This window comes from Charadrius vociferus, unplaced genomic scaffold, assembly GCF_000708025.1.
Source record: "Charadrius vociferus isolate BGI_N301 unplaced genomic scaffold, ASM70802v2 scaffold355, whole genome shotgun sequence".
In the NCBI taxonomy this organism is placed as follows: domain Eukaryota; kingdom Metazoa; phylum Chordata; class Aves; order Charadriiformes; family Charadriidae; genus Charadrius; species Charadrius vociferus.
Window position 1 is genome coordinate 735,193 of NW_009648451.1, and position 23,128 is coordinate 758,320.

The window sequence follows — 23,128 nt, forward strand, 5'->3', positions numbered from 1 at the left end:
CCCCCCCCCGAACATCAAGGTTAAAAACAGGTAGCAGAAATAAAAGGAAATTCTGTAAATACAGTTTCGACGGCATGAAGAAACTCGTTAAGTTTGTGGAAAAAGAGCCACTCAAAAGCATTCCAATGCAGGAAAACCCGTTACCGTAAATACCAGACACAAAGTCCATCTGCGCCGCAGCATTCCCAACCTCTATTACCAGTGTTCGGAAAACAACTAACACCTACAGAGGTAACTCCTCTGCTGCTCTTAAACACCGTCTTAGGCACCAAAACCAGGACATGGCTTTAACAGGGACCGTGCATTAAGCTCATACTTTCAGACTATTGCTCCTGCTTTAATAGTTTGTCTTTTTTTTTTTTTTAAATCAAACTACTGTTTTCAGAAACAAGTTATTTTGTATATAACCTGCAAATAAAGTACAAAAGAAAAATACAAAGTTACTTTTATCTAAGTTTGGACTACTACTGCTAGGCTCAGCATCAATTTTTTGTTTGTCTCTCCTTTTGACCCAGATTTCTTTCTATCGCTCTTCTCTGCCTCAAATTCTTAATTTCTGAGATTTGTCTCCAATTTGTGCACTGGGTAACAGGGGGCGAGCTGCCACCGCTCACAAATCCCAATAAAGACGGCTGTAGCAAAGGGAAGATGAACAGGTCTGAAAAGACATCAGAGTGAGCATGCGAAGTCCTGAGAGTAAAACGTTGGAAAGCGCAGGATCTTTATGCGTGCAAGTTATTCAATTATCTTTGAAGAAGGATTGAAATTGTCCGGACTTACCACTACTTCTTCCGTTTTCTCTTCTCTCTTTTCTTCCTCCTCATCAGTTTCTGCAGCAGCTCCATCTTCCTCATCACTGCTCGAGGACTCCAGAATTTCACTTATGTCCATTTTCCAGATCCGAGGAACACCCTTGGTGTCAAGAAACGTGCTTGCCTCCTGTAGCCCTACAGAAGAAAGGGCCCTGGTTTCACCTCATCCCCAGTACTCACAGTCACAAAGCATTTTTTAATTTCGTTTTCACATTCTTGTAAATCACAATGCCAACTTAAACCAAAAATGGAATTAAGTAATAAAATAAATACCTCAGCTTTAAACACTCAGTTTACACACTTCGAGACTGTCAAATTTTAAAAATCAAGTATCAGCAACTCAATTTGAGAGTCGAGAACATCTATCCCACACACAGCATCCAGTTGTTTTCTAGGCACAGGTCTCCATGAACATTACTAAGATTCACACACACAGTATGTGAACTGTACCCAAAGATAAGCACCTATACTTATCTACATCTATTCTGTGCAACTGTGAACTGTTCTGTTTCTGTATGAAAGAGAGAAATACTGTACTAAAGCTATTGAGAAAAGTAAACCCATCACAATTAGATCAAGTACCATGACTGACTTTATTCTTTCTGAAGTATCTTCATGTCTTAAAGTTTAGATTGGAAAAAAAAAAAACCAAACATGCAACTGTTTTGTTTAAGAGCACTGCCTAAAGAGATGTTACACGAATGTTGGAACAGAGGACAAACAGGACAGGGCGAAGTCACACTTGTATAGTGGGAATAGCTTGAATCCTCTTCCTCGAAGACATGCTCCAAGGGGGAAACAACAAAGCAAAAGAAACCCAGATAACCCCAAAACATGCCCCCCAGACACAATAAAACTTTAATAAAGAGGAATCAGAATACCCAAAAGAGGGACAGATTGCAATGAACCATCCACAGTGCTGCTGGAGAAGAAAAGGCACCAGTTTTTAATAGCTGCTGACAGAGTAATGTCCAGAAAACTGTCTAAACTCTTTTTTTTGAAACCACTAGTACCTTTGGTTCCACAATATTCCTTCATGGCAATGAATGTCACAACCCAATTACGTTCTGTAAGAAAAAAAATCCCTTTCTTCAATTTATCTTAAACCTGGCATCTCATCATTTTCTTGGCTGTTCTAAAGTTCTTATACTGTGAAATAGTTATTAAGAAGAAAGTATAAGAGAAATCATTAAGAATTACACAAATCAGTCAAAACCACCGCAAGCTTTCATTTGTGAGTATCATGTTAAATCTTTACTTGTTAAGGAGCTGTTCCACACCTTTACTCAAACCCAAGGAACTGCTGTTGTTGAGTCAGGGGAGGGGTGTTGTTGCTGGGTTGGGCTTTTTAAAATTATTTTAAATAAATGCATTTTAAATATTTATCTCAACAAAGTTTGTGTTTTGAGGTCTGATTGGGAGAAACAAAATAAAAAGAATTATTTACACTAAAGTGAGAATCTGGCCTTTTACAAGCTCACTAGAAACATGGATTATTGTAGTCACATCATCCATCCATCCAGAAATCAAGTTCTGTAATTATACTTTTAAACCAAACATTATTCAGAGGCAGGTTGTTCTAATAAAGTTTACACCTTGCTGTCAGGGTATTGTTAATGTAAAGGCAAAGTGGTTTGAGCAATACCACAAAACTTTAGTGTTAGGACACGTAACCATATATTCCATTGTTCAATGACATTTCAAATACTCTACCTTGAAAATACTCTATTCACTTTCCAGGAATTTGGAGTGGATCAAAAGAAGAAAATAAATAAATAAAAAAAATCAAATAAACAAGACTTCTACTAGGTCCTATTTTAATAATAAGGCAGCTATATCCAAAGTTTCTCTAAGTTATCACATTTAAAATTGTTTGCAAAATATCCAAGAGCAATTATCAGAAATAAAGGGTTGCCACTGCAGAAGTCAAAAGTATTATTGCACAAGATTAAATTCTAGGTGTTTTAAAAAAAGTATTCTGATTTACCTTTTTTAGGAGAGGACTCGGATTTTGGTAAATTCTGAACATCTAGTTCTTTAATGTCTTTTCTTGCTACCGAGTAACTGAAAAAGAATAAAGTTCTTATATTACTTTTAAATCACAGTAAAGTAACCATTTGACTTAGAAAACCAGCAATTTCTAAACTTTTCAAGATTTATCATACACTTTCAAGGTCCTTTCTAACAACTGAATGCATAAGGCATTTGTTAGTGTAGGTCCTAACACAAAATGCCAACCCAGAGTAAATTTCCAATCTTTCTTTGAAATTCAGACTCCAAAATAACCCTTGTAATTAAATAATTACGAAAAGTTTGTAAAGCTTCGTTATTTTAAGCTGCACAAATTTGCAAAGGTGAAATATTCTACATAGGCAATAAACATTTTCTAAATTGAAAATATTCACATCAATCAACAGCTGCTACCCAAAATAGCCATCTAGCTAAGGTGAAAGAAAGAAGCCCTCTATTTTCAAAATGCATTTCTCATAGCGCAGAACAACAGTGAAGCCAAATGCACATATCTGCATTGATAAATACCTGATTTTTATTTTTTAGATAACAAAAGTGTTCTCACAGCAAAATATATGGAAGTTGCTCTGTTCTAAAGTTATACTGAGTATTCAGTTACTGAATTACTACAATAGAAATGCTAACCAACCTGCAAGGAAAGCCTTACAAGTGAGTTATTATAATAAGATTTTTTTTTTCTTCTTTCATTATTTCAGAAAAACTGGAATAAAACCTCAGGAATTGGAGGCCACCATTTTCTGAAGTTAAAGCCATAATACTATGAGGAAAAAAAAGTAAACAGAGGAAGTCTGCATGCTTTTCCAATAACATTCTACCTTCAGCATATAAAGAACCAGACTTAGCCAGATGATACATGTCTACATTAAGGCCAAAGTGAATTAAGTTTTCAGTGACTTGAGATAAATTTCAGTAATCAAGTTCTCACACCCTACTCAAAATCACAGCTATTAAAAAATCAAATTTTTTACTTTGAAAGGAAGAGGGAAAGAGGGGTGACAGCTGGCCTTCAGCAAGGAAGTTTTCAGTTACAATATGTTGAGACAGATGCATTAGAAGTAAGGATGAAGAGAAATAAAGGGCAACAGCTTTAAAAAAAGTCTTCATACTCTTTTGAATATATTATTCCTTAAGGAAGACACATATCTCTGTCCCGTCCCGTCCCCTCCCCCTATCCTTCCCCCGGAGGGAGATGGGCTAATAGGACTTTTCTTTCTTTTTCCAGGAATTTTGGTTCAGATTCTGTAAAAATTTTAATTAAGCAGTTACTTTACATTCACTTTTTTTATTAAAAAAAAGTAGATTAAACACTTTTAAACTTTGCTACTTAAACAGCCATGGACATCTGGGCACTGGAGGTAATGAGTCAATCAGATATCCAAACTAGTACAACAGACACCCATAAAGGCATAATAAGACATTAAGGAATATAATTAGAACCAAACTCACACTTCAAAGAACAGGAATCATCTAAAGTGTTAACACCTGGGTTTTTTTTGGAGGTTGTTGATTTTTTTTTTTTTAACTTAAGAAACACCAGAAACTTTACGAATCCAATGAACTCTTACAGTACACACAAGGTAAAGGAGGGTGAGTAAAAGCACAGAGGTAGTTAGTTGGACGTGGACTATGAATGACAAATGTGTACAACCAGCATTACACAAAGTTATACCCTTCCCTTTTGGAAGAAATAATGTCTTCAGAAGTCATATGTAATTAGTTTTGCATTTCTCTCCCATATACATCTAATGAAAGTAAGCTATTACTTACAATTTGGAATCGGCAAAGGATCGAACTAAACACTGGTCCTTTTTCACTGTGACGTCATCATTACAGCTGGGAGACACAACCTGAAGTTTCAAATAAAACACTTTTTTTATGAAAAAAAAAAAAAGCTGATCTTGAAAGGAAAGAAAGATGGACAGCAGGAAAACTGCTGTTTTCCTGTTTCTTCTATTATATTTTCCAGTTCTGAGAAAACAAACCTACTCCAATTTGTTACTGAGGCCAACAACGACAAATTTCAAGCACCAGTTTACTTCAAACTATTAACTTTACTTGTTATGTACAAGCTAGAAAAGTTTGCAATTTCATTTGTACACTCAAAACTAATCTACTGGGGTGACATCATGGGATCCTGTTTATTCACTCTGCTTTTTTTTCCTCTTTTCATACAAAACCTGTTTAAAGCATCTATTCAGGAAGTCATAGACCCACTTATTTTATACCAGCTTCTGATCTTTGGCATTCAAAGGAAGAGGTAAATAGGTTTGTTGGGATTTTTTTTTAAGGCGTGGGTAATATAAATTAGTGTGGAACCCAGTGCATCCTTCTAAAGCAGTATCATGTCTATGTCTAAAAAGGTGATAAAAATGCATTTGCAATATTTGTATATATTTGCTCTAGATCATATACAGACAGAAAATGTCAAATGCAGATGAACTTCTGTATCTACCAGGACTCAGTGGAAGCTGTGCCACCCCATTCAGATGAGTCAGAAGTTTTACCCCAAAAGTCAAGACAAGGTATTGCTGTTTCTCAGGTAACAGAGAACAGAACAGGTACATGATCTCCAGTAACTTAATTCCCTAGTTAGAACCCCGTTAAGTTAAAATATGCTGTTAGTAAAAGGATGTACCACAATCAGAACACACACAATACCACATTTCACATTTTAAACAGATACATACAGCTGGATAAGCCAGTGTCAACTATTCACCCTACGTTACACCATAATGTTTTTTCAAGGAAGGGAAGACAACTGGCCTGTGTAGTTAGTTACCTTTTGATCCTGCATTCACACAGGGGAATAAAATGTTAAACTAAGTTAGAAGATTGTAACAGCTGAGCTCTTTCCAGGTAACCCTGAAGACTCTATTAAAATAAAGGACTACAGAATATACAGTTAAGTAAATAAAATCTGCAAAAATTCGTGAACCAAACCTCCCTGTTTAACTCTCCAAATAATTTTTTTTAAAACAAATACATCTCTGATAGATGACAGATGTGTATTCAGCTAGTCTGACAATATTAAAAAGTTTACTAAAGAAAGCAACTTCTAAGGTGCATCTCTGAACTTTTCTGTGCATATAAAGGATATGCAAAGTGTCTACCTTTACAATACAAGTCTACTTCTAATTGAATTTATTTAATATATATTTATTATCAGCAATGTATCTTATACTGACAGCCAAATAAAAATAACTATCAATCTCTACTGCTAGAGTAGCTGGCCATTTACGTAATTTCAAGCATGAAAGAGACTAGCATTTACAAAAATTAAAAGTCTAAGGAAAAAGGGAAGCATTAAATACAAAAAGATAAAAATTCCACCGCAATTAACATTCATACATCTAGTTGTTTTAAAATTGTCTGGGAGTGCAAGTCTTAACATATCGTATTTTTAGAAGAAAAATATCGTTACATACCTATCATTTTATGTGCAGTTTTGAAAGACTTAAGAGTATAAAACTAACTTACACATAAATGTTAATCTTTGCTCTCCTACTTTTCATAGATACTGCAGAATATTTGTATTTTTAGAAAATACGGGCAGCAGAGCTTAGCCTGACTACATTTGCAACTTTAATGTAAAAGCTATGACGTTTGCAAACCATCCTATCCAGGAAAACCACTCTACAAGTAATATAACAAGTCAGATGACACTCTTGCCTAAAAAGGTATTAGTAGTAGAGACATCAATGTCTTAAGCAACTTACCAAAGCGGGATACCAGTCTGCCTTCTCAGAATTACAAGTCACACTCACAACTTTGCCAAGCAATTCATCATTGAGACGCTTTTTATCTTCATCCTCTTCTTCACTACTTTCTTCTTCCTTTTCATCTTCAGTACTAAATTATTAAAACATACAGTATTTTAAAGTTCTCATCTGAAGTTAATGTTTGAAAGCAAGGACAGCTTACCACCAATCTTTCTTCCTGTTCTGCAAAGCTTCAAAAACAAAATTAGAATTTTAAGAACTGAAATTGCTTGAAATACACTTAAATATTAAGTGCACTTACTTAGTAAGAGGAATTTTGTAGAAATTCTTTCCGAGCAGTAGTATTTTACAACAGCATCATGTTGGGATTGGAGGCATGAATCAGGATTTGATTGTGCAGACATGAAACAAAGAGAAATGGTCTCTACCCCAGAAATTTAAAAGCACCTTTTTTTCCTACTTTGTGCAGTATAAAGAAGGTTAAAAATCCTACATTTCCTGGCACGAGCTCCTAATATATGGAAGCAGCATGAACATTCTTAAGGCTACTACACAGAAAAAACCCATCAATTTCATAATACTGCCAATACAAGAACATGTCTGCGTGAACCCAATTACTTAAGTCCACAAGCTGTGCATACAACTTACACGATAGAGCATTCAGACCATTACAGTTTCAATGATACAACTTCAGTTTTAGCAATGGACATGAAAGGAAAGCAACAGAGCACTATATCAAAACTCACACAGGAAGAGAAGATCTTCTTCCTCTGTTAGATTTCTTCCCAATAACTGGAGTTCCAAAGTGCTCTGGATTGGTTAGTGGCAGTTGATCAAGTGTCTACATGAAAAAGAGGAGACAAAATTAGTTCACAATTTCTTCTTATTCTAAAAAAATAATAATCAACTAACTACTTAATTTTCATTGCATGTCCATCATTGTCTTACCTCACTTTCTGCGAAGTGCCTTTCTCCCTTCAAGCATAATGAAGTTCGTCTCAAGGTCCTTTCATCACCATCATCAAAAACTAGTATAAAGGCAAGAAAACACATTGGCACAAGATGATCAGATCTCTTTCCCAAGCTGACAAAACAAGTCTAATATTTATCTCACAATTTTGAATAGTCTTCAAAACATGACTTCCAAGACCTCCATTTAAACACAAGAAAAATAAAGGGTGGCATTCAAGATCCAGTCTAAGAACAGATAACATTTTCACACAGAGATTCAAGCCAATATAAAAGTAAGGCTTTTGGATGCAATATCTCAGTCTGATTTAGACATCCTTCTTATCAATACACTGCACATTTCAAACCATAGCTACTGGCTACATACCAGTTACTATTATTTAACAATCTCAGGGTTTTGTTTTGTGTTTGTGTGGGTTTTTTTACCCTATCCACTTATTCTTTACTCATGCTACCTTTTAATTCTCTCTCTTGCTACAAACATCCTCACAAACCCACAAATTGAATGCAAAGAAGAACAAGTGGGATAGTTTTTTGCTACACTATCAATACTGTGCTACCAATACACTGGGAGTACTGGAAACTTGCAACTGTAAGTTTGATCGGTTTATAAAAACTAGTTAGTAGACATTGTGTTCTCTTAAAACTCAAGCATAAATGAAAGGCAAGTTCCATCGATTTCCATCAATACACAGCTGAAGAAGACCAGAAGGAAGAAGACCAGCAGCTACGAGGCTACTGCAAGCTTTGCCTGAGAAACATCTACCCTTTAGTCAATTTAAATAAAACCTTTTCAGGAAAACTTCCTTGAAGAGAAGGAAAGAAAAGTTACTTCTTCCCCCCCAACCCCTGGTTCAGATCCCACTGTCTGAGTCACATGAACAGGCCCTTTTCAAAGAGCAGAGACCAGGTGGCTGCAGTCTGGCATTCCAGTAAGGTAAAAGTTTATTTGTATGGGTCAAAGTGCAAAATACTACTCTATATTTAAACCACTTGAAATATGCTTTGTCCTGTAGTGAACCTCAAAAAAAAAAAAAAAAAATTAAATTTCAAGAGTGTTGTGCACATCAATATGATAATTTTGGTATACTTCTACCAAAAAAAAAAAAAATTTCTCTTGAGCTAGCATGAATATTGAACTGTTAGCAAAACCACAGATTGGTTGCAGCAAGAAAAAGCACTTATTTTATTTGTCAAATAACTAAATAGAACAGTCACATCCTCATAATCTTAGATTAAACCCATAGACTGCAATAATAACTATATTAAAATGTATGAATACAAATTTAATTAAGCTTGATAAACTAAGCTTTAAGGTTCCTCCATCTTCAGATTAGAGATACTGCTGTGGTATGCTCCGCTACTGAATTATCTTAATGGCTTACGTTATAGTACTTGTACACACAAAGCAACTGACTTTTCTCTCTCCAAAACCTAGTATTTTAAGAATGGCAGACACCTATATGCCTAATTAGCTATGCTAGTTAATAATATTTTCAAAACTGTTAAAATAGAAATACCAGTAAGACTCGTCAACTGCAATATTAGTATGTTACTCAAAATCTTCTACTTCAGCTTACAGCTCAGGGAAGCCATCACTGTGACACTTTGCACTAACTTGGAAAACAAAGTACGAGCTCTTCCCATCTGCATTGCTAACCCAGCATTGGTACCCACTGACGAGATAAGTGCAGAGACCAGAGTGCTCAAACTAATTCTGAAATTCACCGCTGTCATGGGTTTACATCAATTAAAAAACCCCCACACATCCACGCCACCCCTTGGACATTTAAGTTTCATTACCCACTCCAAATGTGCCAATCATCATCTCTCTCTGTACACTTTGACAACAATTTTTCATTGGCATATTTTTGAGTTTTAGAGTGGTTTGGCTGGTTGGAATTTTTTTGTTTTTTAGATGTTCTGTGCACCCTGCAGCGTGCGCCATTTTTTCATTGCTCTGAAGAGAATTAAAAGCAGCTTACCATAATTACCCTTTCCCAAACACATTCAGAACTGAAGTCAAAGTACTAATTTTTCACAAATAGCCATTTTAGGGGACACATGGCTGGTGACTGGCAACAGGTAACTTTATTGAAAAAAAGTAAACAGAATCTGATACTTGCCAGTGAAGAAAAAACACCAAAATCAGTCAAGTTTATCCCCAATTTTGGAAGCTCTACCTATTTAATTAAAACTATTATAGTAGAAGAAGTCAAGCAAGCCATTCATAAACCAGAACAGTTTTCAAACTGAAGCCAGTCAGCAAAGAGCCTCTGTATCATATTGCAGAGCATATCAAACTCAAAACTTGTATTTCTTCTATTTCCCAAATTTCAATTTTTTTGACATATACAATTTTTTTCATCCCTAAAAGATAAAAATCTTATAAATACTGAATGTTAAGTAACATGCACTTGTAAAACACACCAAACTCTACTTAAATTAGGACACATAAAGAAGTTACGACAAACAAGAACCATGTGAGATACTCTGTTTTCCTGAACTACAACAAACATGCAAGTTAAATTAGAACTTTGAAAGTCACCTAATTAGATATTCCCGACCAATATAAGATAATTGTAGGTCGCAAAATGTATTTGTAATTGCAGAAGTGTCAGCTTCGTAAAATTGTATTTCACTTCCATAGACAAAACAACATGGAAGCAAAAATAGTTAATGCTGTATAGTTATGTTTTCCTAATCACTCCTCAGACCCAGAGACAATGAAAGCGTGAGTATCTTTCAGAGCCTGGCAGTCATGTTTTCAGTCCTATTCCCAGCTTCATACCTGAATGAAGACAAGCCTACCCCATGCTTCAAAAGCAGCCCTCTTCCTACAAGCTTTTTCCTTCCATTTCTCGCACTGAAGGTACAGAACTGGCCTGTTCTACAAAAGCTGCTTGTCCCTTGCCACATGGGCAAAAAGTGCTCCACCACTCTACATTTTCCAGAACACATGGATTACAAAAAAGAAAACAGAAAAAAACCCCCAAAGCTCTTTCTGAAACCCCTCTCCTGCTCTAAGAGAAAAGCCACTCCTTCTGAACGGATATGGTACTTTCATACAAGAGGCAGTTATCGCACAAGTTCAGGAAAGGAAGGTGGAAAAGCACAAATTCTCAGACCTCCTTCATGACTACAGAGGGCCAAGGAATTGGAATAGCCATTAAATCAAAGTGTGGAAAAATATCTCTGTTCAGCAGCCACGTGAGTGACCCGTCTGGGGAAAAGAAAACGCACAGCACAGTGTAACAGTGCATGATTCCTTCAAAGTAATCAAGTCCAATGTTCCATTTTACCTTGGCAATTTTCTTTCAGGACTGAAGTTTCCATCTTGATGGGGACCAGTAAGGGCAGAGGTAGAAGGACCATGAGGGTCAGAAAAAGATGGCACTAATATCTTTGGTATTTCAAAGTAATTTAATTGCTTCAAGGGTAAACTGATTTTTTCTTTAACCATGTAAGAGTTTTTAGATATATAAGCAACTGTCTGCTCATTCTACAATGATTTAAGTTGTGGATGTGCAACAGCACCTGCAACTGAGCTGCACAACTTAGAGCAAAACATCACCTTTGCAGAACATCAAAGTGCGTAACAGAACATCATAAAAACAAAGATTTCCTTAGCTAAATTAGTGATCACTTTATAAAGTGTCAACGGACAAAGGCTAGCACCACTTTTCATACTAAAATACCAATTATTTGAATTACTAAAGTGGGGCCAAGTAAGAAGTCTCTCACAAGTCTTCACAATGCATGAAACATTCTGTAATTGTAGCTACTTTAGACTTGCTTCTCTTCTAGTGAAAATACTTGTTTGCACCTTACTGAAAGGTTAATCAGAAACATGCATTGATAGTCTCAGCACTTTTAAAAATACATACCTTTCTTAAACTAAGTAGGTCTTATGGTTTCCATCTCACTTTTAAGAAAAATCTACTTCACCAAACTACTATTCATACAACTGCCACCCTATGTATGACATTTTAATGCTAGTCCTAGAGCCTTTAAAAGAATGTCTTTTCGATGTACAGTATCATGCATCAAGGATTTCATAAATATAAGCAGTAGGGCAGATGGCACACTTTTGGCTACACAATACTTCGATACTACGATAGCAGTCATGTCAGAAGAACTTAATACACTCTAAGCTGCAAATTCATTCCTCTTTTTAACCTCATTGAGAGGTAAGACTGTTAACTCTAGTAAAAATGCCTAGTACCAACACACAAATTAAAAACTGTTAAATTAACACTGAATAACTTTTAATTCCTTAATAATTCCTTAAATAGGTCATTATTACAACTCCAAATTCTCCAACAGCAGGAATTCTAGAGGTTGCATTCCATAAGAATTCACTGAACGGTATCAGTAGTGTTAAGTAGGGAAGGAAACAGGAATGGAAGATGGGGAAAAGAGAGGTATCTCCCCATACACATGCAATGTAGTCATCAAAAGATGTGTTTACAGTGCCACAATATTTATCTTAGAAGAGGAACTCACAATCCTGTCTAAGTACTACGATTGCCTAATATAGTTGTGGGCATGTACTTGTTGAGGAAACAGGCTGTACCAGCTGACCGCGTTGGTAAACACTTCTGGAAAGAGAATGATACACACTAGCCAGGAACTTATACACCACTATTTAAGAGTCAATATAACAAAATAGGAATGACAGAAAGAAAAGCAAAGTTTCTGCTGGCCACAAGTTTTCCTTCCAAACATGTTGCTTAATGACGAACACTGACAGAAGGCAAAAAAAAGATGACTAAGCAGCACAACCTGGAGGAACAGTCTCTACTCTAGTCCCAAGAATGGAGTTCAATGTGCTCCATAGAGAGCATATTTAAACAGTGAAAATAAAATGGAAATTTTCAGAATTTTGCTGCATCCCAACCTTGTTGATAATAACAGGAATTAAATAGAATTGATTTTTTTTTTTCTCTCTGTGGAAGCCTAGGCAAGCCAAAGTTATGACAGAAAAAAAACAAAGCTTCCCAGTGGGAATCAACGCAGTACCTCCCAAAACTTAGAAAAGAATTCTCTCAATTAAAAGTTGAGTACCTCAAAAACACATTAAACAGCACAACTTTCAACTCACTATTGTTGAGCAGGTATCTTTCATTCCCTGTCTGTAGCAGGCCTGTATATGCCATTAACAAAAATAATACTAACCCTGTTCTCACAAAAACACTATTTCAACATCAGTTCTCATTTATTCATATAAGAAATACTAACAAGACGACTAATCAAAATAATTTTAGGAACTCTGAAGATGCCTGCCACAAAATACTGCAGATCAGTTTAACTACATCTTGTTTATAAACATCCCTAAGACTTTAAAAAAAAAAAACACAGACAACCCCCCCCCCCCCCCCCGCAAAAGCAAAGGAAAAGGAAAATATAGTAGGACACTAGCAATAACATCCTCATAATAATTACAGTATTACTTATACACAGAGCAATCAGTGTTACCAGAACAAGGCAGCCCTGTAATAGACAAGTGAATAGGGAAAACAACCCTCAAAGCTGCATCTGCTTGCTAACTTCAAATCCAACAAATTATGTTACTGTTGCTGTCCAAATGAAGAGAGATTCTATGCTGCACAGCAAGTGACCATTTTTTTAGCTCATTCGCCATCCCATTCAAAAACTTTAAGATCTACCAAGACAATGAAAGTATGTATCAAGAAGTAAAAACTGCTCCAGTGTCACTATGCACACTTAATTATTTTCACTAGCTGCCTGAGAAAGTAGTAATTTGTGAGTTACCAGAGATGCTATTTGTGTCTTGATGATTTTTGTTTTTCAGCTGTGGAAACAATACAGTAAGTAACAAGTATTGCGTGACTCTTGGTGAACGACCTTATAGACATGAACGGTACTAACTACTGACTCATCACTGTAAAAGGGCTTAAGAGCAAGATACTGCGGTGTATTGTGCTACTGAAAAGACAACAGAACTCCAAAAAATAAAATAAAATTGAAATGAGCTTCAGTTCCTCTACAGAAACATATGAAATATCACTGAAAAGACAGAAGTGTGACCTTTGAGTCTAGCCATAGAAGACTATCACCTTAAAAACAAAAACCTACTTTCTGAAACTTTTTCTGAGATGTTAGTCATCTTACTATTGTTACAAATAAGAGATTTTAAAAGTAATTACTTCATTGCTTTCCTTGCTGTATTGTTTGTACACCTTTTTTTTTAACACTCAGTCCACATTGTAACAATGATTTTTTTATCACCAAAGGCTCTATCCAGTTGATTTGCAACAAGGTTCAGTTAATATACTTTTTCACCATCACATCTGCTCCTCTACCTGCATGTTGCCGAAACACATGTAACTGTAAAGTGCGGTGCTATTATTTTTTCCTAGATTCTCCAGAAAGCAATCAACACAGCTACTGCAGTTTCTACGTACCACAGGTGCACTTAAACAACGGTATGTCCCACAAAAGGGCTCCAGGCAAATACAGGGTTTCCCAAAATCCACCCCAAGTAACATTTTGAACACAAAAAGAACAAATTCATGGTGGGTTAGGGTGGTATACAGCACCCGCGAAGTGGGGCAACCGGACAGTTCCTCTGCCACACTTGTTTTGGATTCCTGGATGACACATGCACAGCCAGAAGAAGCAGCTTCTGGGATGGAGACCTCAACAGGATGCTGATCAAGAACTGGTCAAACCAGCCACACAAAGATGACTAGTGCCTTGCACATACTGCAAAATGTGTCCTGTACAAGTTATAAAAAGACAAACCGACAAGTCTCTGGCAAGGATGAAATCAACTGATCGTGGTGGCACTAACAGCTTTTACCATCCTTCATACAGGAATAAGGCATGTTAGGAGCTTGAAGTTGCAGTGGAACCAGGACCAAGTCAATTCTTCCTGTTAGCATAGATATCTCTGTACTGCATCAGAAGACCAAAACTTCTTTTAAAAACAGGAAAATGTGACTATAAATAGCAATCCTGCTCCTGAAAGCCCTCGGACATCACTGTTGGTTTATTTTCTGATAAATATTCTCAGTATTAGGAATGGCAATTTTCAAAATCCACGCACCGTGAAAGAGGACTGGAACCAAATACTTAACACCTTTCATTTCTGACACCTGAACGCAGTACCCCAGAGTGATGCAACGCGTGGCTGAGCCTACACTTCACTTCCAAAACAACTTAAGCGGACTACTCAAAACTTTATTTGCGCAAGGACAAGCAGTCAGTATCTAACTCCTTTCAGCACACACTGTCTCAGCATTCCCTGAAAACTGCCACAGTGACTACATGAGAGGAGCAAGTTACGACCATGTGAGGCCAGAGAGCAGCACCAGCAGAGGTATGGGGCTCACAGAGGTGTCTCAGAAGTGGTGTCTGGCTTACAGCACAGCCAATGTTGGGCCGTGTTGATGTACAATACCGTACGAGAGCCAAAAATGAAAAACTCTGTTGGCTTTGCAGACTCATGCAATGTAGAAAAGAATGAGAAAAATAAGTTCTTTAATGTTTATGTTAAAATATTCTGCCATTTAATGGTAACTTTTAAAAGGATAAAAGACGTGTCTTCTCTTACATAGAAGTACCAGATGAAGCCTGAAAACCATAATACACAAAAAATAAGGATTCGCACTCCTTTTCACTCTAAACAGTACACAAAGTCCTAGTGTTGACAGCAAGGTCTGCTAGAAACTGCAAATGCCTCTCATCGTTTCAATTTTTTTCATCCCTATTTCCAACTCATTGCACAGTAAAAATTACTGAAAGTTAATACAATGTTTTCTCCTTCTCTCTTCAGAAAAACTTTTCCATTATTATTTATCTGGCAAAATCCAAGGCACAAGGGACAATGTATCTGCTCTGCTCTTTTCTTTTGTTTAAAGTTGTAGATATGGTTAAATTACATACACTTAACGAGATCAAAGCACATACAGATTATTGACCTGAGTTCTGTCAAAAGTGACAACGCCTTCATTTTGATGGGGCAATAAAAAAGGCCGTTCTAAGAGCAACCCTTTGGATGCTGTTTATTTAATTTAATAATTTCAATACTATTTCCCACTTTTATATTGACATTACATTGCTTCTAGTTCTGTACAGAAGGGATACAAAAGTGTTTCCGTAAAGAACATACACATAATGATTTCTGTTTTCTGAAATTCTGGTAATGCTTGTAGGATTCCAGAGAACATGAAAGAAGGAAAATACAGCTATGCACTGTGAAAGGTGCGGTCTGGGTTGTGGTTTCTTTTTTTTCTTTTAATCATTTCAGACATTATTTCAGTATTTACCTGAAGCACTTTACAAGTTAACAGAGAATCAGGTGGATGGTACACTAAGTAAGCTATAATTCAAACCTGGCTCAGCTGAAAGCAGATCTCATAGACCATTCTAATGCTATGCAATTATCACCTAGCAATATATTCAGCACTTCAAAAGCATCAATGCAGCACTTTAAAATGCAATTATTTAAAATGAACTTTCTTAATTTACAAATTTTAAAGATTAAAACATCCAACTGAGCCATTTGCTATCCAAAGAACTTAAACTGCTATTACTGTCATCCCACTTCAGATGCAATTGAGCAGATGAGAGTGCTGACTTGTGCAACGGCGTTTTCCAGACATTGTTACACTTGCACTCCAAACAGCTTCTGTTTCTTCACCTACTTATAGTGAAAAGCTGAATTTCAAAGGTAATTTCAAAAGTATCTCCAAATCACAACTTAAAATTTCAATATAACTAAATGGCTACAGTAACATCATTATTACGTAAAAATAGGTGGAAAAATGATTCCATGGCAGCTACAATAAAAATAAATACTTATTTATTTTGGGTTCATGAACACCACTAATAGACAGGAGATTCCGTTAAAATAGACTTAACTGATCATCATTGTGGCTCTTTTGTTATGTTGGTGGCAAAGTAGCCTACTACAGCAAACTCAACATAGCATTTCTACTGGTTCACCTTATTGAACAAAGCAAAGTTGTTTCAGCTGACTGTCCTTCTTCTTTAGATACCTATCTGAAACAGAGAACCTGATTTGCAAAAGTGAACATCATTACTTCTCACTAGGCATGCATGCAGTTTGTTTCAGTAGATTTTTTTTTTTTTTTAGATATTTGTACTTAATACATTGAAAATGTTTGTCTGTATATATTACTGGTTTCCCTATCCATATCAGTCTACTTTGAGATCACCGAGTAAGAGGTGCTACATAACACAGAAAATAAATAGTGCAGGAAAAGCACTTACTCCTGAAACACCAGCTTTCCCTTGTGCTTTCCATCTCAAGCCTGACTACGTTCAGGAAGACATTCTAGAAACCTGAAGGCTGTTTAATCCACTTTCCTCCCAACTCTTTAGCTTTGACTGAATCAGTCAATAAGACTGCCAAGTAGTATGGTCCACCATCTATTAAAAAGGAACCAATTTGACTCTCTTTGCTTCACAGCAACATAAACATACACCTAATATCTACCCAAAACTTAAGACAGAATGGAAGTAGCAGGTAAAAGATAAGGCTTATTTTTCACACCTCAATGTTTCTGTACTCAACCTGGAACACTTCCCCAGTTTTGAAGTAAAATAACCAATTTTTTTATGACACAAACTTCACGGTCTGCTTACTTGTGAATTACTTACAGTGAATGTTACCTGTGCTTTCAACACCAATAAGCATGCCACCACATACAACTCACAGAAGTGTTCATAAGTTCTAAATACAATTCCAGTGTATTACAATTGTATTTTCATAGTCATAGGTACATATACTCCACATTCCATTATTACAGTACTGCATGTTAACTTACCGTAAGACTACTTAAATCCCCCACACACCCCCAGCTCCATTTTTTTACAAAATCCTACCAGTCTTAATACATTTGCATATGGAAAACATATGAGTTTATTTTCCCTATTCCGCCTGTCAAAAAATATTTTCTGGGAAAATAATATGACAATAATAAACTAAACCACTGGTTCAAGTTTCTAAGAAACTGCACTTTGATAAATGTATAAAGTAAAAATCATGGCATGCATGATTTATCTCTTACATGATTGGGGACAGTTCAACAATTTGTTAAATCTAAACAACAATCCACTAATACAGGACAGAGCATGTATTCACTGTCCAAATTACCTGCTCATCAAGTAAAGATTTTTGGCAGAAGTGCACTTCCCCCCCCCCCAAAAAACAACAACAACAAAAGATGACAAATATGTTTTTTTTATCAATGAATAGTTTAAAGCCTTTTTTAATCAGCAAAGCAGGAATATGTAGGGTTGGTTTACTGATGTAAAGCTTCTGGTCCAAATTTCAACAGAATTAGGTAAAATACTACTTTAAAACTAAAGTAAGTGTTTTAAAATGGAAATGCTAATTCTTAAACCACAAAATTATTGGTGCAAGACTGTTTCTTCTCTCTTCTGTATCACAATGGTGAATCTCTAAGTCAACATAAAGCAAAGTTGAAGGTCCAGTGTTCTTGAGTATGTCACATCATCATACTAAACCAAGTAGACTTAAAATCTTCTGCACTCCAGAATCATCCTTCCTTTCCTCCCTGACCTGACATATACTGCAATTTTACAGCTAAATCTACAATTTTACAGCAATGTTATAATGTTGAAGTAAAATGCAGAGTAGTGAGCTTTGTCAACTGGCATATATTTAAAGCAGGCAACAACAATAATAATCAAGAAGTGGTAAATCCTTCCAAATTATCTGCAGTGAGAGCCTTATCCTCATCCCACCAAAAACGGCATAACCTCACCTACTGCAATGGAAACGTTGGACTACTGAAAATATCTTCTTTATATCTTAAAAAGGGGGTTCACAAATCAAAATAATTGACACTTCATGTGATAGTGGACTTCTCAAGAGAGTACAAAAGACTATGAAGTAAAGCTGAATACAAGTACCAATCTCAAAGCAATGCCAAAGAGTAGCACGTACACAACAATTAAGAGGACCACGTTCCCTCTGTGCCACTATCAGTGAATAGAATGCTCCGCTGCTGTAAGGAAGTTGTGCAAAAAAACCCACAGGTGCTTGCAAAGCTCTTTCTGTTGTTTCCTATAAAACATGACCCTCAAGTCTATGCAAAACAGAGGAATGACTCCCAATGTTTTTCTTGTGTACAAGATTGCATATAGTGAAACAAGGCCTGCATTTCAGTCATTCATTACATGTCGCAGGTTTTCAGCTGGAAGTGCAATTACAAGGTTTATGTCTAAAAATCTGCAAAAATTATTCTGGATTCCAGTAAGTGACACTAACATCAGCATATGTACGCTGTGCCAAATGAAACTTGATTGCTCAGCCCTGCAATTACCTTTGCAACAGTCCCCCTGAACGTTAAATAATTATCATCCCATTTTAAATGGAAAAGGAAACAAGACCTGGAAGATTTGAAAAAGTCCCCTACAAAATCTGTCTCTGATCTTACAATACAACATAGAAGTACCTACATTATTACCTATAATTAGAAATATATTGTTCAAAGATTAGAGACCGTAAATGTAAGCATGCGTCTACTCACCTACAGTATACCAACTAGCATCTGTCAACTTGCTGATGACAGCTTCTTGAAAGGATCCGTCAGGCATTTTGGTTTCAACCATTGCACCAACCTGCAAAAAGAAGTATCTCAAGGTTACATGTAATCCTGAACTCATAACAGAGAAAAAGACACGTAGGCATTAATTCTTCCAGCAAGCTAGATTTTTTTTTTTAAAGACCCATTTTAGCTAAATGTTACTTTGTAAAGTTTGGTTACTTAGCGGGGAAGAACAAAGGTCCTTAACTATGAAAGCTGAACTGCAAGCAGACAGTAAAGCAGTTAGAAACTCAGAAGATCTGATTTCATTATGACTTACATCATCAGAAGAAATAATAGTAGGCTAACTGGAAATAAATGTTCAAATATTCAATCAAAGTAATTATTACTTTATTACTGATGTGCATGCAACGACTACTATTTCTTATACTTTAAACATTGTTATACTGCAGCTAAATCAGAGTTTCAGTAGCAGCATACAACATACATTGGTGTTCTTGCAGTATCTAGGGAAAAGACAAAGACAAAAAAAGATGATCTGCGCTAAAGCTCTATTTGCAGTCAGTGTTTTATAATGCAGCTATATATTTTAGCAGATAACCACTACATATGTGTTGGTTTGTATCTTTATATTTTTATGTAAAATATTTAAACTATTTTAAAACACAGGTAGAGCAATTGTACTTACTACTAACAGGCTTGAACTTCGCTTTGTAATCAACTTCTCCATTACTTACAAGTTTCAAAGTTTCATTATGTATAAGAAGTTTTGTATCTTATAATTAGATATAAAAATCACTGTGCGTGCAAAACTGTTTGCGCATGAAGTATACTACATGGAGAAGCATAAAAAGCCTCAATAAACTACAAGAGTTAAGACTAGTTACTTAGGATCAATCTGATCTAAAGCAATAAGCCTCCTCCTGTTGATTTAAATTCTGTAGAACAGGTATTCACATAAACAGCATCAGAATTTAGAATTTTACAAATCAATTGTGTGATTACAAAAAAAAAAGGCATGCAATATACATACTCTTAGAGGTCCTTTCACTTGGTCATCCTGCACTAACTGAGTTGAGTTATCCCCCTTCAGGACCACCTGAAAGACATTCAAAAACATTTTTATATATCTTTTATTTTTAATAGCAAAGAAATATCATATGAAACTGTATCTATAATGATAATTTGGAAAATAAGATCTTTATCAATCAAATGGACTCGAACGTTATTGAACACAAAACGCTTGGCATGGATGCTTTTACTCACAGGAAGTTCCAAGTATCACATTTAATATTTAATCTGAAACATCATAATTAAAGAACAGGACAAAACAAATACCAGCCATTCCAAGGCTAAGAAAATACATTTTGATGTGAGTTTGGATATTGATACAATCCAGGGCATACCTGGAACTCGGCTGCCAGATCAGAAGATTAAGCAGGCTTTTTCTCTCTCTCTACTTCAACTGTAGCACTTTATGAACAACACATTGAGTACTAAACTACAACCAAAATAAAAAGATCTTTTTATTAAATACGTATCAAAAAACCACTGAACTGACTGCAATACCACCATTTCTGCTACCTTGAGCAAGAGAAAGTGTTTATGGTAAAGATGTGAAGCACTACAAGTGTAACGAAAATAAGGATCAGCTACAGTGCAAGCAAACTATGCTTCTGCCTTAAAATCCCGTGTTCGAGAAGGTCACACCAATGAGACAAAGTGGGTGTAAGCTTAAGCAGTTTGAACCCCTGACTTTGGAGAAACTCAGTTAGAAACATAAAAGATGAATATTTAGATGTCAACACTATTAACTGTTTCACTGCTGTTTGTTATAGCAAAAACACCTACAGTGCTTTAATTTAAAAAAAAAAACAACAAAACCAAACAACAAAATATCCAAAATTCCCATTTCTTTACAGGAATCAAAAGTCCCAGGAGCTTCCTTTCCACCTATAACGATGTCTAGTTTTCTAGCTCCCCCAACTATCCCCCAACCATAGTCTACACTGTAGCTGTATTTATAAACAAAACACTAGTGGTATGCTAAAATAGAGTTGCTATCAACATTCAGGTTAATAATGCAGTTTATGCCATTTTTATTTAAAATTAATAATGCAGTTTATGCCATTTTTATTTAAAATGTTATATCGGCATTGAGATGAATACAAGCTGTCCTGCTACTCAGGAAGAGACTACTGGACTTTCTGAATTCTTTGCATCCTCGGCAAGCATGCCAGGGTCTTAATTACAATATCAGGCTTAGCTTGTTAAAACTTCAACCGTTATAATAAAATTGAGATACAGTGACAGGAATTTCCAACAAATCACAGCAGCCTCACCTACTTCCAAATCTTATCATGGAGTAATACAGCATATGATTCTAATGAGAAAAAGAAACTCACACCTACTAACAGTCTTAAATACTCTATCAGACCAAAAATACAGATACAAAATCACTGATGTCAGACTAGGAAGGGCAGCACACTGCTTCCTACAGAGTTTCTCACTAACACAGGTTTCAAAGAACATCACAAATTTCTAAGAGCACTTACTAAGAACAGGGGAAAAGACTCCAAGATCTGAACTGTGGAGTTTTTTTGCATCACGGAGAGCCCTCTGATAAAGTGATATGATCTATATATATAACTGAAGAGGCTGATAGCTTGTTCTACTTGATCTAAGCATTAAAGCACATAAAAACTTAGATGTGTAGTTATAAAAAGAAGCTTTCATCTCTATTTGTTAAGGGGGTTTGGGTCACTAATGGCTTATTTACATATCCTGGACAGTAGACAAGAAAATAGGAAGTGGGGGGATTTTGACAAAACAAAGCAGAAGAAAAATTTCTATTTATACTTTGAATTCTTAACTCTTATTTAACTACATTTTATTCTTGTTTTCACATACTAGCATTAACAACAGTACTACAAAAGCAAAATAATGATTTTCTTTTTTGTTTGTTTTGGCCTAAGACCTGTAAAAGTGGATGAATATTATGTGTCAGTACTATGTATGTGTAGAAACTCAGGTACAGCCAGAGCATGTTGTTTTAGAAGCAGCAGCAGGATGCTCAAAACTTAACAAATGTTACCCTGGACATTTCTGAAACCTGGTCTAAGAAACTAATTATTGCTATCTTTTTTTGCTCTTATGTTGATTTATTTTGGCACTGCCTCTTAAATTCCAAGCTATAAAACTGAGAATGTCAGCTGGAATGAAGTGGAACCTTTGCTTCTGAAGAGGTTGTTCTTATTCCTTATTACTCATGTAAAGCCATAATCCTCTCTTTGCGACATCAAAACTGATTGCTGTGAAACCGATGCATTCACAAACAGAAGACAACCACGATCAGGAAAGAAGTAGCAAGAACAGGTAATTTGAAAGCTCATTCTTGTTCCAGCATGCTCCTAGAAAACTGAAAAAAACCCAACCATACACACCCCCTGTAATGAGAGCAAAAGACAAACAAAAACCACCCCAAACCCAACACCAAAATATGAAAAACAATATTCAAGTGTTCTTTAAAACTCATACAGTGAGGTGACGACCATTTCCTAATCTTCAGGAGTACGATGTCCTCCGACAGTCCTCTCAACACAATGCTTTAATAAAATCAGCAACAACCACAGTATACTACCTTGACTTTCACAAGCCTTTTCACTGTCTTAATCTTTGCCTCACAGAAGGCACCACGGTACTTGGCACTGACATCAGTTCCCACTGTCAGGTAGGCAGGCTCATCCGCTGCCTATTAAGAAACAAAAAATAAGAACAAAATTTAGTTCTTCTCAGTTATTTTTACAGCTATGTCCTTATATATTCATTTCACATCTAAACTTTTAGACCTATTGACTTTTAAGTGATAAACAACATCTGTACAACATCAGAATTACAATCAGACTGTTCTTTAAAAGGGGGAGGGAAAAAAGAAACCAACAAGTTAAAGGAACTTTTGTTTTACCAGGGATAGTGACCCCCCCCCCCCCGCAATTGGTCAGCCTAATTACTCTCCCAGAAATATCCTTGA

The 23,128-nt window shown here is 36.0% G+C and overlaps 1 protein-coding gene across 1 annotated transcript in view; it reads right to left on the reverse strand.

Annotated features, from left to right (window-relative positions):
- Window positions 1–22,849, reverse strand: part of ARID4A (AT rich interactive domain 4A (RBP1-like)) — a 46,731-nt gene extending 23,882 nt beyond the window's left edge. The window contains exons 1-9 of the mRNA XM_009885604.1: window positions 22,739–22,849; window positions 20,132–20,197; window positions 19,081–19,171; window positions 7,511–7,590; window positions 7,309–7,403; window positions 6,560–6,692; window positions 4,611–4,690; window positions 2,800–2,876; window positions 781–947 (exon numbers count right to left, since the gene is read on the reverse strand). Coding sequence (XP_009883906.1) covers window positions 781–947; window positions 2,800–2,876; window positions 4,611–4,690; window positions 6,560–6,692; window positions 7,309–7,403; window positions 7,511–7,590; window positions 19,081–19,162 — 714 coding nt within the window. The 5' untranslated portion in view covers window positions 19,163–19,171; window positions 20,132–20,197; window positions 22,739–22,849. The remainder of the gene's footprint in view (window positions 1–780; window positions 948–2,799; window positions 2,877–4,610; window positions 4,691–6,559; window positions 6,693–7,308; window positions 7,404–7,510; window positions 7,591–19,080; window positions 19,172–20,131; window positions 20,198–22,738) is intronic.
- Window positions 22,850–23,128: the final 279 nt, after the last annotated feature.